Source organism: Polyodon spathula, chromosome 51 (assembly GCF_017654505.1).
Source record: "Polyodon spathula isolate WHYD16114869_AA chromosome 51, ASM1765450v1, whole genome shotgun sequence".
Classification (NCBI taxonomy): Eukaryota; Metazoa; Chordata; class Actinopteri; order Acipenseriformes; family Polyodontidae; genus Polyodon; species Polyodon spathula.
The window spans coordinates 1,697,336-1,711,845 of NC_054584.1; the positions used below are offsets into that span (position 1 = coordinate 1,697,336).

At 44.9% G+C, this 14,510-nt stretch overlaps 2 protein-coding genes across 3 annotated transcripts; one reads left to right on the forward strand and one right to left on the reverse strand.

Annotated features, from left to right (window-relative positions):
• Nucleotides 1-1,725: 1,725 nt before the first annotated feature.
• gpatch4 (G patch domain containing 4) lies at nucleotides 1,726-7,465 on the forward strand. 2 transcript variants are annotated; one of them, XM_041238991.1, is made up of 8 exons: nucleotides 1,727-1,837; nucleotides 2,038-2,134; nucleotides 2,841-2,914; nucleotides 3,835-3,927; nucleotides 4,445-4,552; nucleotides 5,297-5,412; nucleotides 5,580-5,630; nucleotides 6,058-7,465. In XM_041238991.1, the coding sequence occupies exons 1-8, from the start codon at nucleotides 1,760-1,762 to the stop codon at nucleotides 6,512-6,514; spliced, it is 1,074 nt and encodes a 357-aa protein (XP_041094925.1). In that variant the 5' UTR covers nucleotides 1,727-1,759; the 3' UTR covers nucleotides 6,515-7,465. The 2 variants fall into 2 exon arrangements, with proteins under 2 accessions (XP_041094926.1, XP_041094925.1); XM_041238992.1 differs by lacking the exon at nucleotides 4,445-4,552 and having other exon boundaries at nucleotides 1,726-1,837.
• A 438-nt stretch (nucleotides 7,466-7,903) lies between these two features.
• Nucleotides 7,904-13,548, reverse strand: naxe (NAD(P)HX epimerase). Its single transcript, XM_041238993.1, has 7 exons — nucleotides 13,444-13,548; nucleotides 11,739-11,947; nucleotides 10,676-10,784; nucleotides 9,485-9,595; nucleotides 9,211-9,324; nucleotides 8,817-8,964; nucleotides 7,904-8,287 (listed from the first exon to the last, which is right to left on the reverse strand). The coding sequence occupies exons 2-7, from the start codon at nucleotides 11,921-11,923 to the stop codon at nucleotides 8,085-8,087; spliced, it is 870 nt and encodes a 289-aa protein (XP_041094927.1). The 5' UTR covers nucleotides 11,924-11,947; nucleotides 13,444-13,548; the 3' UTR covers nucleotides 7,904-8,084.
• Nucleotides 13,549-14,510: the final 962 nt, after the last annotated feature.

The window sequence follows — 14,510 nt, forward strand, 5'->3', positions numbered from 1 at the left end:
TTCGGGGTTTTTTTTCTGGATCTTTCAGTTCAGGTTTCCTGTTCTGATGCACTTCCTCAGCCCCTTGCATTGCATTTAGACTCAACTGCCCTTAAAGAGAGCATTTAAATAACAGGTTCGAGATATGACAGTTAAAAATGCTCCAAAAATTACAAATGTAGCCTGCCGTCGAGGACAATGACACTTAATGGGTTAATATTACCTACAGACCGGACCACTGTTTTTTAATCACATTTTATAAGTATGTACATTGTTTTACGTTTAATAACAAAGACCAGGGGTCACAAATGGAGATTAGATAAAGGGGCACTCAGAACAGAAAATAGGAGGCACTTTTTTACACAAAGAATCGTGAGGGTCCGGAACCAACTCCCCATTAGTGTTATTGAAGCTGACACCCAATCCTTCAAGAAGCTGCTTGATGAGATTCTGGGATTAATAAATTTGGCAAGGTTTACACATTGACAGGGTGAATGCATTTGAAACAGTTAAAGGATGGATGAGCTGTACAGGATATAAATACTGTCCAGCAATCTCCCCAGCACGATTAAGCGTTGTGTTTTCCTGCACACAATACAATAGCATCTCCTTTAAAGGTCGTTCTTCGGAAAGCCCGAACAGATAAACACGGCAGACGCGACTTCGCTGTTGTAACACTCACTTCGCGAGTACGCAAACTAAATGCATATTCTTAACTTTTAACTTTCCTAAAATCACACACACCTGTCAAGTAATTTGTCAGTTTGCGGTTTTATTTTAAAACTTTCAAGTTAACACCATTTCACACCTACATTATGACGCGCAGTTACGGGAGCACCGGGTTTGCAATTATATATATATATATATATATATATATATATATATATATATATATATATATATATATATATATATATATATATATATATATTCGAGTTATTGCAATTCCTCAAATACAGAGTTTTTCATTTAACTGATAAACTGCCTGAGCTCAAGAGCTGCTCTTTGAGTTTGCCTGCCATATACGTATGCAATATTAAATGTATTACTTTACGTTTAGTATTTCTATTGCCGTGCGCTAGACTAGATCAAATATGTATTTATACAAAAAAACATTTGTGTGTTTCAATTGCTTCATCTTGTGGCGAAATGCAGGAACTGCTTGACCTACATGCAATAGAACAAGGAAGACTTTCTTTTAATTTGATTGGTCAATATGAGACAGTAAAAGACCTTGTTATCTTTCAAAAATACTGCATGTTTAATCTCCGTTCCAAACCTCATATTTACTGTATGCAATTTGCCTTTTTCTTTGGCTTGATGAAAGTGCACTATTTTTCCTTAGTCTTTCGTCTTTCCTTTATTTCTCTTGTCTTTCGGATCATGATCAAATGCAGTTGTATTGGTTCAGTTATATGTTCTGTCGCTATGGTGAGAGATGCATATAAATGCATTCAATTGAATTGTGCTGTTTTTAACTTTATTGTACGGAGAGCGGTGTTGTGGAGCGGGGCTGGGTTTTGACATTATTAACAGTATTGTTCATTATCTACGTCGCTGTCCTATTGGGCTTCTGTCTTGTTTGCCTCCCTGTGTTCAAATATATAAAATACACTGGCATAATATAATTCGTGTAGGGTTTTATTTTTTATTTTTTTTATTAAATAACACATGGTATCAGACCATTGAGCGTTTTCTGTGGTGTGAAAACGTGTTGCTAAGGACGCGCGTTTCTTTGCGCTGCCGCTGCTAGGAAGTGATGCATTGACTCCCAGGTGTCATGTCCGTTCTGCACTATACTAAGCATGGCGGCGGCGTGGCTTTTCAGGACATCTCTGGATTAATCGGCAGGACACAGGTACTGTGCAAATGCGCCGACCCTGTTCTTTATAACGCCAACATCTGCTGACAGTTTAGAAAGCAGGCCGAGTTTTATAAAGCACTGTATGGTTTAAAGGCTGTCGCAGTTACTGTCTCTCTTTCTTTATGGAAGTGCATTGTGATTTAGTAGACCTCTCCGTGGAACTAGCCCTGAAGTTGTACCTTGTTGTATTTCAGCCCCGTTGCAGTCCCACGATGGCCGGGCCGGAAGACAGCAAGCTCCGAGGGCTGCAGTTCGCTGAGCGGCAGTTGCTGCGGCACGGCTGGGAGCAGGGTGAGAGCCGGGCGCAAGCAGGATCGGACTGACGAGAACCAGTACAAGATACTGGCTGCAGCCTTTAGGGTTTCTTAAACCAGTACAAATTCTGCTACCAGTAAAACTCCATAAAAACACCAGGGCCGAGAAAGGGGAGGTATTGATGTGTTTAAGAATGTGGACTGGGCCGCTATAACAGTTTGTTTGTACAGCAGTGGATTTATCTGCCTTAGTGTTGGTAAAAGTCCAGCTTTTATTATGAAGCGAGCAGAAGGAAAGCAGGCTGTGTTCACTGGCCAGTTTGTTTAGCTGCAGCCGGGGGACACACGTTGTACAGTCAGGGTTGTGTCCCTGCCTGTGATGAGGAATTCTGTTTAGCTGAGGGAGCGTGAAGCGTTTGGAACTTGGGGCTGATACAGCGAAGTTACTTCAGACTGGGTCTCCTGGAACCAGGTGTCAAGCCACTTCCCGAAAAAGAGGCTCCATGTTCCCCCAGCTTTAGATATCCCTGCAGTATAAGGTCTTGATTTTAGCAAAGTTGGACCCAACAATCTGTAACAGTCAGACACCCAGAGAATACTTGATTTTGTGTTACATGTATTGTCCTTAACATTAACCAAATCGACGTGATTAGATTTCACAGCGACGCGGCACAGAAAACGACTGTGTTCATTTTCACGCTGATTATAAGCTTGATCGTCATGTTGCTGTTTTTTCTCCTCAGGGAAAGGTCTTGGCAAAAGAGAGAATGGGATTTCCGAAGCCATCAAAGTGAAAGTGAAATGCGACAAATCAGGGGTGAGCCTCCTCCGTGGCGGAAACTTCCTGGGTCATTTAACCTCCGCAGTGTCCTCTGGGTCAAGTCACTGGCCAGGAAACCCGTCAGTCAGTGGGGGAAGCAGCTGATTGGTTACGGACAGGAAAGGAGCCCTTGAAGGGGCGGGGAAATGACCTGAAAGTGCAACACTATCTGAAAGCATGGCTTGCAAACAGCGTAGAGATCATGTTTTAAAGTAAAAAAAATATATATATGAACTATGACACGTGTTTCTTTCAAAACTGCACAGACAAATAATGAGCAGAAGCACAAAAAGATTTGTGGAATTATTTCTGTTAGTTGCAGCCACTTTGGGTCAGGCTGTATGTAGGATTTAAGCTAGTTTAGCAAGCAGTCTTACTTTATAACACTGACTGTGAGCACGCACTCGTCCTGGGAGTTTCTTTGCTATTGACAGGCTTTTGTTCTTAATCATTTTATGCAGTACGGCGGCGTGATGGTTAGCGCTGCTGCCTCACAGCGCCAGGGTCCTGGGTTCGATTCCAGTGGAGTTTGCATGCTCTCCCCGTGTCTGCATGGGTTTTTTCTCCGGGTACTCCTCCCACAGTCCAAAGACATGCTGTTCAGATTGATTGGTCACTCTGTGTGAGTGTGTGTGTGTGTGTGTGTGTGGTGCCCTGCGATGGACTGGCATCCAGTCCAGGGCGTAGTCCTGCCTCGCGCCCTGTGTCTGCCAGGTTAGGCTCCAGCTCACCTCGACCCTGTAAAAGATTAAGCGGTTAATGGTAATGGATGAATAGGTTTAATGCAGTTGAGCGATATTGAACACTGCTGTGAATAACTACTCTGAAACAGTCAGTTCCTGGTTGCAGCCTGTTCTGCCAGCATTGGATACAGGAGTTTTGTAGTGAGACGCGTGACAGCCGGCTTCTCTTCCCAGGTCGGGCATCGTGAAGGAGAGCAGTTCACATTTCACTGGTGGGACCACGTCTTCAATAAAGCCTCTTCCAACCTTGCTGTGGAGGCCAGTGAGGTAAGCCCACTGCTCTTCTACCTGCTAGCTACAGCAGGGGACCATTGTAACCATTCCCAGGAGCTCATGTTAAACAGCTGGTCAGATAGCGGATGAGGTTGCTGCAGGTCTTTCTGTTTCAAGTTAAGCTGAGGGAAACACAGAGACACTTTGTGGCTTGGAACTTGGCTTCTGGAGACGAGGTTTCAGCCCACTGCTTGGCACACCAGACTTGGGAGACTTGGGGTTTGATACAGCAAAGTCGCCCCACACTAGGTCTCCTAGAAGCAGGTTTCAAGCCACTGTTCCTGTGAAAGTGGCTTTGTGTTCCCTCAGCTTTAGAAATGAGCCCGATTTGTAGGTCCTTACTGGGGACCTATAAGGAAGATCATGAAACGTGTTGATATCAAAGCTAACTTTCTTATTTTTGCAATGAGGTCCACGAACAGGGTTTAAAATGCCCTGACAGGTTGGATCTGGTCATTGTATTTTGAGATTAAGCCATTTGAACAGCCGCTTGATTCCCCTGTGACCACAGGGGGGCGTACAGTTGAAGAAGCTGGCCGAGGAAAAGGGGGGAATCACCAATAAGAAGCCGCGGAGTGCTGAGCTAGGCAAGGCCAAGCTGTATGGGCGATTCGTCAAGGTGAGCTGGCGTCCTGGATCCACAGCGGGGCGCTGTGCATCAGCAGAGGGCTGGATTGGGGGGGAGTCCACTGACAAAACTAGCTTCACTTGTGATTAGGGCTGAGACGATACACTAAGTTCACGATACGATACATATCGCGATACACAAGCTACGATACGTATCATGATACATGTGTTTTTTTTATCAAGCAATTTGTGACATTCTACATTTACTCTCAGCTACTGGATAATGGAACAAACCCCTTTCTTTTCATTTGCTGATCAGTACATGTGGCAGAATACAAATTAAAACATAATTTGGCATGTTTATTGCTGCCTCGCGCTACATAATCCACGGATTGTGGATCGGATCATTTTATAAAAGATTGCAATGCATCGTTATTTTGAATTGTTAGACACCTACTCGTCGAAATGTAATGATTTATTAGTTGGGCACTAAATTATTTAAAAGGTTCCAGGAAAACACAAATTCATGCAATAAACAGATCATCCATGACTTCAGAACACTTCTAAAGGAAAACACGTTGACCCAGTTCAGTCTCCACTGCCTTTTTACCAGCTGGAAGCTAATGTAATCAGACCTCTTACCCGCAGAGCCACCTAGCAGCCCTGTAACGGCAGGTGGAAGACAGTGAGAGGGATGATTCTCAAGCTCTTTCAGGTTAGATAGCGCCCTCTGTAGGTGATCTGCAAGGCTCCATACCTGTGGTGCTAACGGTTGATTGGTTCCCGTTTGTCTCAGTCAGCGACGCTGTTGTCGGGCGGAGAGCAGGTGGAGGAGAGAGCCGTGGACTCGGGGAGCAGCGACAGTGACAGCAGCGACGAGGATGAGAAGCTGGACCTGTCCTCCTGCACCCGGTGAGCAGCTCTTCCTCCGTGCAAGCCTGCATGCACAGCTCTGGCCAAAATACAAGTACAAGATCTAAATGATGTCCATGTAGTCTTTTGTTCTTGGCTGTCGGTGTGTGAGGTGAGTAAGGAGTGGTTTGTGAGTCACGATCTGTCTCTCCTCTCTCTCCTGGCAGGTTATCGGATGCAGATCTGGTGAAAGCGTGTGGGGGGCGCACGGCTCACAAGTAAGATTGTAGAATCCCTGTCAGTTAATTTGCCTGCAATTGCATTGGAACGACCAGCATTCCTATTGAATGTGTGTCAGACGCACTGGAAATAAGGTCGCTATTCCACACGACAAAATAGGAGGAGCCGAGATCCTGAGATCTCACTCTGCTGTACCAGCCGTGCTTAGAGAGGAGCCGTGAGTCTGAGAACTCTGCTACGGCCACGTGGGCTTTAAACTTCTGTAGTATTAAAAAGCCAACAGGATGTGCCGACTGAAACAGAAAACAAAGTGAACCTAAACCACGACAATAATACATTAGTCAAGATAACTGTTACATTTAGACTCTGAGAAGCTGATCTCTATAGATGTAGATGTATTACTGTTTTACATAACTTTACTACCCCCAGGTTTCTAAAAGATTTTTTATTTCTTTTTTTATAAAGAGGTGCCCGTCACGGCTTCAAGATGAGCGCCAAGCTGGCCCGGCTGGAGGAGCAGGAGAGAGAGTTCCTGGCTAAATACAGAGAGAAGAACCAGGAGCCAAGCAAACCCACCACCACAGAGGCTGCCGGAGCACACCGCCAGAGACACGGCAAACGGGACAAGAACAGCTGCAGGGAAAGAGACGTTCCCACTCCCGACTCGGGAGGAGAGCCCGAGGACGGGAACGCAGAGACCAGAGAGAAGGGACTGTCGAAAAAGAAGAAAAAGAAACGGGCAAAGACTCCGGAAGAGGAATTCCAGGGAGGCGCTGAGGAACCAGGGGAAGAAGGGATGATGAAAAAGAAACGAAAGAGAGAACAGGAGAAAGAAGCACTGCAGGAAGAAACGACGCCGCAGGATTCTGAGAGGAAACCGAAAAAGAAGAGGAGGAGGAGCAAGGCAGTGGCACACGAATGACCTGCTCTTGAGAGAGTCAGAACCAAGCAGCTGGAAAACACAAACATTCAACTGAAGCCTCCTGTTTCCAGGTCAAGTCCATTTTCCTGGCCGTACACAATAAGTCCACTTCCTTCCTGTGTTACAGGTTATGGGACCCCACGTTAGCCTCACATTCACATTGTGCGCTGTATGTAAAACACAGCTGTGTGTGGTCCTAGTACCTGCAATATGGGGTCCTTGCTTCCATTAAACTCATCACGTAGTCCAAGGTAGGCCATGATTAGTGTGGCTTGAATCACAGCGAAAACAAAAATGCCAAACAGTAAGGGCCTGCGTGTTCCCAGGGGGAAGAAGATTAAAAGCCGTGGTGTTACACTTTGAAAAATAAATAGTAAAAAAAAACAGACTGTCTCCAGAAATAACAGCAAGGAATTCACAAAGGAGTCTGAAAAGCCATGCTGGTTCCCAAAGTGTTTAACGCTGAGATCCCTCTGCAGGGCAAGCAGTGGAAGCATCTCCTCCTGCACTGAAGCTCCGTGTGTAGCGACTCCAGTGATTGTTATAGCATGAAACTGGAAGGGATACTTACTTTTTCAATTACACTTTGACCTGAAACAGCAGTGGCACCTTTTCTTGAGATCGACAGCACAGTAGCCAGGCAGAGAGATTCAATAAAGACGACTTTTATAAAACAATCTCTTCTCTCTGTTTTACATGTCAAAGTTCACTATTGCGTTTTTGGAAATTGAAACATTCATTAATATCAGTAAAATAGGAGAGAGAAAGCTTTTTAAAAGATGAATTTTTTTAAGACAAACAATCTGGTTCTGCTAGTGACACCAGCTGTCTCTTGCATCCATTCTTTATGAAATGTAAATCAATTGTAAATGATGTGCTTTTTAAAGATTTGTCAGGAACACGAAGACTGAAGCTGTACAGTCCTGTGTTTGCAATGTATGATGATTGTCTATCTCCTAAACAATAAAGCACCCCACAAAAAAGAACTGTATCTTTGCATGTACGTTATTTTTTGTATATAATCCAAAATGAAATACCAAAGCAAACCCCAGTCAACACAATATTGCGCTAAACAAGAACACTGCTCGTTTTCTTGTGAATTGTCGTCTCCTCAATCCCTGGAAAAACTGGTCATTTTTTGCTTTTGATAACTAGCCAAAGAATACAATGTTCCAGTTCCAGATTTATATATTAAGGACTTTGTTCAAAGAGATCATGTCTATTTTTGGAATTGCTTTGCCTTTTCTTCAGTGACCTCAAAACGCTCAATCAGAATTCTAAGGTTAAACTTTTCAGAAACTAAGTCAACTATACAAAACAATTCTGCTAGTTCCTTCTTCAGTGTACTGCGAAGTTTAAGTTTTTTAAATAAAAGGCAACAAACAGGAATAACTACAAAAGTGTTTAATAACTGAAGTTTGTAGAATTCCTAGTGCTAGCACTCTGCGTCAAGACTGCAGTAACGTATTCAATTAATATTATATTACCATCCCCCGCAATGGGTCAGTTACAGCAAACCTCACTGTTCACTTTGTCATGAAGCTGTGCGAGCCCAGGGGCTGTGCTTGCTCTACAGCAGCCGCTGCACGCACTCTGTGCCGGGGTAGGGGGGCAGGTTCAGCTGGTACTTGCGCTCCAGGGCAGCAGGGACGAAGCGCCCCCCCAGGTAGTGGTAGCGTCCTCGGAAGAGCAGAGCAGCTTTCTTGGGTGCAGTGAGAGAGATGAGCATGTCTGGCTGCAGCCCGTCGGGGCTCCCTGCTTCCACATCCCAGCCTGCAAGAGACGCATGAAGATGGGAGAACAGCTGGTATAGACCTGCAAGACAGCCTGCCTGTCTGTGCGTGGGTGCGTCCCACTTCAGATTTATCTAGAGAAATTCTTATACAGTTGGGATAAAACTTGCTAACGATATTCTTTAGCAAAGATGTTTCTGAATTGGTAGCTATAAGAATGCGCTTGTCAATCCATATAGTGTGTATATAAAAGATAACTTCAAAACACCGTCAATCAAAATCGAAAGGTGAACCTTAGAGTGCCTTGCAGTACTACTGAAGAATGTTTATCTACTTGGTTTCTTGCAACTTTTATCATACATGTGTTTAAAACTAGGATTCGGACTCTGATTCCCCGACTAGCAGCCTGGGATTTGCATCTCCCAGGGTTTAAGAAGTACCTGACAGACCGTAATAAGGAACAGTGATAATAAGGGAGTGACGCTGTGCTTGTTTTCTAGTGCAGTCTGCAGGTCCAGTTCAGTGCAGTGCAGGGGCTCCTCTGCTGGTGAAGCTGCAGGGGGTCCTACCTGAGGGGATGTCGATGCTGGCGATGGGCACCGTCGCCCTCTTCAGGGTGCTCAGGATAGTGCCGAAGGGCTCCCGCACCGTCCCCTTGAAGCTGAAGCCGAAGATGGCGTCGATCACCAGGTTGTAGGCCTGGTCGATAAGCTCAGGCTGCGGGAGAGGCGAGGACAGGCAATGAGATCCAACGAGAGTTAAGACCCCTCGCTATAACATTGCAGTGTGTCCAGATCACACTCCCTCCTGCAACATACCCCGATAAGCCGCAGCTGGATTTGTGTTAGAGCATTTTACGGCACTGCTGGAAATCCCCCCCTGGATTGGATTAACCACCCATCCGTGGCTATCCCGAGTCTCGAGGGGGCGAGACGCTCTAAGAGATCGAGCGGTGCTGCTCACCTCTGTTGGAAGCTCAGGCAGGAAGGGAATGCCCATTTTCTCACACTGGGTGGTCAGGTTCTCAAACAGGGGCTTGTTGGGGCGTTTCGGGTACACGATGGTGGGCTCGTAGCCCTGGAGAAAAACAACAGGGAAGAGAGAGAGGCAGAGGACATGTCATGAGCTACAGTGAGCTGTGCTGTTGAGCTTGTGGTCTTCTATCCTGATAGAAACTATCCACAGCTCTGTTACACCACCACTGTAAAGTGTTTAATGGAGCCCCTGTGATACTCACGAGGAGTTTGAGGTGCCGCGCGCACACCAGCCCGTCCCCACCGTTGTTCCCCGGGCCGCACAGAACCAGCACCGTGGGGCTCTGTCTGGGGAAGGAGGCCGCGGGGTAACCCTGCGACAGGAGAGAGAGTCAGGGGAGCCAGGGAGCAGAGCAGGGGCAATTGCACAGTTACATTTTGTTCAATTGCAATTATACAAAAAAGTAACACAAACAACAGACACAAATACAGAAGCAGAACTGTAACTTTTTCAAACAAATGCGGTCAGTAACCGTGGTTGAAAATACGAGAGGAATGATCACTCCGTGTAAAACACAACATGGAACTGTGAATGATTAAGCTTGGAGAGTTGTGTAATTGAACTGTAATTGATCAATTATTGGGTATTTACAATCATGCAGGTGTGGGAAGGATCAACTATAATCACATGACATAGTAAATGCAATTCATTAGGAATGCCACAATGACATTTTGACTGAGGGCAGATGTGCCAGGATCACAGCACGGTCCATGCCAGGACTCGCTCTGGATTATCAGGAGCATCGTTCCAGCGGCTGCTGTTTTCTTTCAGGAATGATGATTGTTTTGTAGAACAGTAACAGACTCACGGAAGGAAGTCAAGCAAACTTCACTGAGAACCCAATGCAGAACCGGAGATCACAAATTCAAATGAAAATAAACGCTGGCTAATGCACATGGTTCTTTCAAAACTGCACCTTTTAGAACTTCCACAGCTCCAGTGTGCAGTGTCTTGTGTTAGCGGGGGGCAGTGCTCCAGTGTGCAGTGTCTTGTGTTAGCGGGGGGCAGTGCTCCAGTGTGCAGTGTCTTGTGTTAGCGGGGGGCAGTGCTCCAGTGTGCAGTGTCTTGCGTTAGCGGGGGGCAGTGCTCCAGTGTGCAGTGTCTTGCGTTAGCAGGGGGCAGTGCTCCAGTGTGCAGTGTCTTGTGTTAGCGGGGGGCAGTGCTCCAGTGTGCAGTGTCTTGTGTTAGCGGGGGGCAGTGCTCCAGTGTGCAGTGTCTTGTGTTAGCAGGGGGCAGTGCTCCAGTGTGCAGTGTCTTGTGTTAGCAGGGGGCAGTGCTCCAGTGTGCAGTGTCTTGTGTTAGCAGGGGGCAGTGCTCCAGTGTGCAGTGTCTTATGTTAGCAGGGGGCAGTGCTCCAGTTTCTGTGGCAGCGAGATGCTGGAACGAGGCTCACCTTCGCAATGGCAACAGCACAGCTCAGCCCGGCCAGCTCCATCAGCTGATCCACACTGAAGCGGTACTCAGTGAAGAGCTCCTCATCAATGTGCTGAGCTTCCTCCTGACTGCAGAGACACAGAGAGAGAGAGAGAGAGAGAGAGAGAGAGAGAGAGAGAGAGAGACACTCACACACTGTTAATAGAGGCGTAGAGATCCACTACAGTTAGAAATGGACTTACTGCTTTTCAAAGTTTAGTTTTCAGGGGCTCGCAAAATACTGCATAAATCCCTCACCTTTTAAAGTACTTGAGCAGGGTTCTTCATCGGAACACCATGAAACCCGTTAATTATACAACAGGTTTTGCCTATACTGTACTGGGGATCTGAAAGCAGCTAATTCAATACAGTCTAGTGTAGAGAACTCAGTGCTGTACTGGGGATCTGAGAGCAGCTAATTCAATACAGTCTAGTGTAGAGAACTCAGTGCTGTACTGGGGATCTGAGAGCAGCTAATTCAATACAGTCTAGTGTAGAGAACTCAGTGCTGTACTGGGGATCTGAGAGCAGCTAATTCAATACAGTCTAGTGTAGAGAACTCAGTGCTGTACTGGGGATCTGAGAGCAGCTAATTCAATACAGTCTAGAGAACTTCACTGGGGATCTGAGACAGCTAATTCAATACAGTCTAGTGTAGAGAACTCAGTGCTGTGCTGGGGATCTGAGAGCAGCTAATTCAATACAGTCTAGTATAGAGAACTCAGTGCTGTACTGGGGATCTGAGAGCAGCTAATTCAATACAGTCTAGTGTAGAGAACTCAGTGCTGTACTGGGGATCTGAGAGCAGCTAATTCAATACAGTCTAGTGTAGAGAACTCAGCGCTGTACTGGGGATCTGAGAGCAGCTAATTCAATACAGTCTAGTGTAGAGAACTCAGTGCTGTACTGGGGATCTGAGAGCCAGCAACTCAATATTGTATCAGGGTAAAATTTTAAGCATTGTAAACCTGTAAGTCCCCTTGGATAAAAGGTGTCTGCCAAATAGATAAATAATAATAATAATTTTAAAAGGAAAACTCCACCTGAGGTATTTAAGTTGTTTTGTCGTTTCCATTGTGGAGATACCAGCTTTAGGACACGCCCAGTTCAACTGGCTCCACCCACGGGATGCAGGGCACGCCCCACTCCTGGCATAAGCCCCGCCTCCTCGTGCACAGCGAGTCGTCACCAACACCCCGAGTCCCAGGAGCGTTCTGATACCAGACATCCAGCCAGCCTGCTGCCAGCAACCCTGCAGGAGAGACACGGGGATGCAGGAGGGCACAGCTTACCGAGGGATACCCAGCACTGTCACAAGCAGAGCTCAATGTGTGATACCTGCAGTGCAAACCTGCTTACAGGTACTGCCGCTACCTGTTGCTTCCATGCGTTCTCTAGCTCTTAAAAGCGCAGTTTCAACAGTAACACACATTACAGTAAACATGATATCTGCTACGAGACCTGGTTACATAAATCCCTGTTTGCAGGTCTTGATTTTAGTCAGGGTTGCACTTCCTTGGTCACCAAGAGGGTGAAAGTGTCCCCACCCCTTCAATGGCTTCTCTCGTCTTTAAGCAGGGGTGCAAATTTGGCGCTATGGCACTCGACTGTAACGCCAGGGTACCTCATGTAGCACCAGCTACGGTTGAAATTATTTATTACAAACATCGTGAAATAATTGAGGATATATTTAAAGCAGTACAGTAATTATGTATTGCCCACATGGAGCGAAACTGCAATATTTAATGAGTAATATATATTATATACACACACACACTACAACTTGTGGTAAATACGTTTTTTCCATGTACAATGTTTATTTGTACCGTAATTAAACAAAAACAAATATAATAATAATACGAATAAATGCCAATAAAATCGTAAACGTAAGTTTAAGTAAGTAAAACTCCGAGATGTTTTCCCAATTTACCCTCGCCTCGCTTCCTAGTCGTCATGTCACTCGTACACTAGCATGTCACCTGACTTTGCAATGGCATCGGGTTCAGTCTCTGCCTGTGCAAAACATTATTCTTTTTGTTTTGTTTTGTTAATATTTAAATGTTTAGATTACATACAACAACAAACAAGTCTGTCGGTGCTTGCAGGGGGAGGTCTCATTTTGATTTAAAAAAATTAAAAAGCTCAGCGCAATTCAGCCTGACTATTTGTTGTGCGTAAATACACCCTTTCAAGTTTAAAACTTAAAGCACGAATAAATAAAATAATTAAGAGGTTTAGTTTTAAAAAAATATGAGAAAGCACACTTTTAAAATATAATTTGTACCAATTGCTCAGATTTTGAGCCCCAGCCCTCTTCTATAATCCCTAGTACCGGTGGGGATCGGCTTGTCCCCAATTTTGTTCGGCTTGGAGTTCGTACGCAGCTGGGGGTGATCCCGAGATAGTACCGTACCAGCTGGTACGCAACTCTGTACGCGTTGATTGCAAAAATACTTATTGAAAAATATTAAACAGCGACTTGATTTGAAGTGAACAGTCGAATCTATGTCTCTTTGTAACGCTGGAAAACATTAGTTGTGTTGTTTGTTGTGGTCTTGTCAGCTTTGCATTCAGTACGGCCATGTTGCACAGATGTATACAGTCTGAGAGAATGCAACAAATACGGCTCTGTGCACCATGAACTAAAACATGCACCTGCATTTAATCATGCAATGCTGTGCAACGCTGTCACTTAACAAACAGCACTGTCGTGCTAGGATAGGGTTGAATTCCATGCAAGATACTTACAGCCTTCTCACCGAAATACTCCACACACCACAACTACAGACCAGCCTTCTGCGTTTAGGATTGTCACGTTTTTAGCCAATCATAGCCCACGGCCGCTGAGCGTTTAAAAACGAGATTAATGAAATGCTCAATCGTGTAACCGGGGGGTGTTTATAAATGTGCAGCGAGCAACGAATCAGACAAAAGGGAGGGTTCTTCCGAGTGTGCGAAGCAATCCGTTTAAAGAGACAGCTTGGTGTCGAAGACAGTGCGTGGAAAGAAGTGTATTTATATATTTTTATTAAGAAATTTGCAATTTTACGATTGTTTTCGTGAAACAGAGAGTACAAATGTTGACATATAAGAAAATGACACAATGCAAATGAAAATAATCGTACCTGGGGTAGAATACAGGTAAACAAATTGCCCGGACAACAGGAAATATTTTTTTCTAAAAGGAAAACATGAAGAATAACAGATATTTCTATGTAAGCATGCACGTGTAACACGCCTGTTAGCATGCACATACCTATATACACAAGATCGTTTCAATGTATGAAAAGCTCCACCTTACAGGTTTTATTGGTGAAAAACCAGGGCAAGTCCCTGCAGTCCTTTGTGTCCAGACTCCAGCCATACATTTATCACTTGTTAGGGAGACTCGCCATATAGAAGCGCTGTGGTGTACTGCAGTGCACGCTACAGAATCGCTTATGAAAGGCTGCGTCTTTTTTGTAGTTTCCACCACGCTGTCCCGTGGTTATACTAAGCATTAGTTTAACATGGTTTGCTATGCTTTTATGCTTGACCTCTGTGCTTTACAGTGCTTCAGTACCACGCTGCTCTGTGCTTTACAATGCTTCCCAATACATAAAACTTGTTATTCTTCAAAAATTGATTATATTATTATTATTATTATTATTATTATTATTATTATTATTATTATTATTATTTAAAGTTCTTCTTGTTACCTATAAAGCCTTACATAGTCTTGGACCTTCTTATCTTCAAGATCTGCTGGCCCCGTATTTCCCTGGTCGTTCCCTGAGATTGGAAAATGCTAATCTTCGGACAGTCCCTACCATTCA

Bases quoted from the DNA above. Each gene is read 5' to 3' on its own strand.
- gpatch4 (XM_041238991.1), top strand. From the start codon at position 1,760: ATGTCCGTTCTGCACTATACTAAGCATGGCGGCGGCGTGGCTTTTCAG. The intron at 1,838-2,037 runs GTACTGTGCAAA...GTTGTATTTCAG, and splicing joins GATTAATCGGCAGGACACAG to CCCCGTTGCAGTCCCACGAT. The intron at 3,928-4,444 runs GTAAGCCCACTG...CTGTGACCACAG, and splicing joins TTGCTGTGGAGGCCAGTGAG to GGGGGCGTACAGTTGAAGAA.
- naxe (XM_041238993.1), bottom strand. From the start codon at position 11,923: ATGTCTGGTATCAGAACGCTCCTGGGACTCGGGGTGTTGGTGACGACT. The intron at 9,325-9,484 runs GTGAGTATCACA...GTTTTTCTCCAG, and splicing joins CGCGGCACCTCAAACTCCTC to GGCTACGAGCCCACCATCGT. The intron at 8,965-9,210 runs GTGAGCAGCACC...CCTCTCCCGCAG, and splicing joins TGCCTGAGCTTCCAACAGAG to CCTGAGCTTATCGACCAGGC.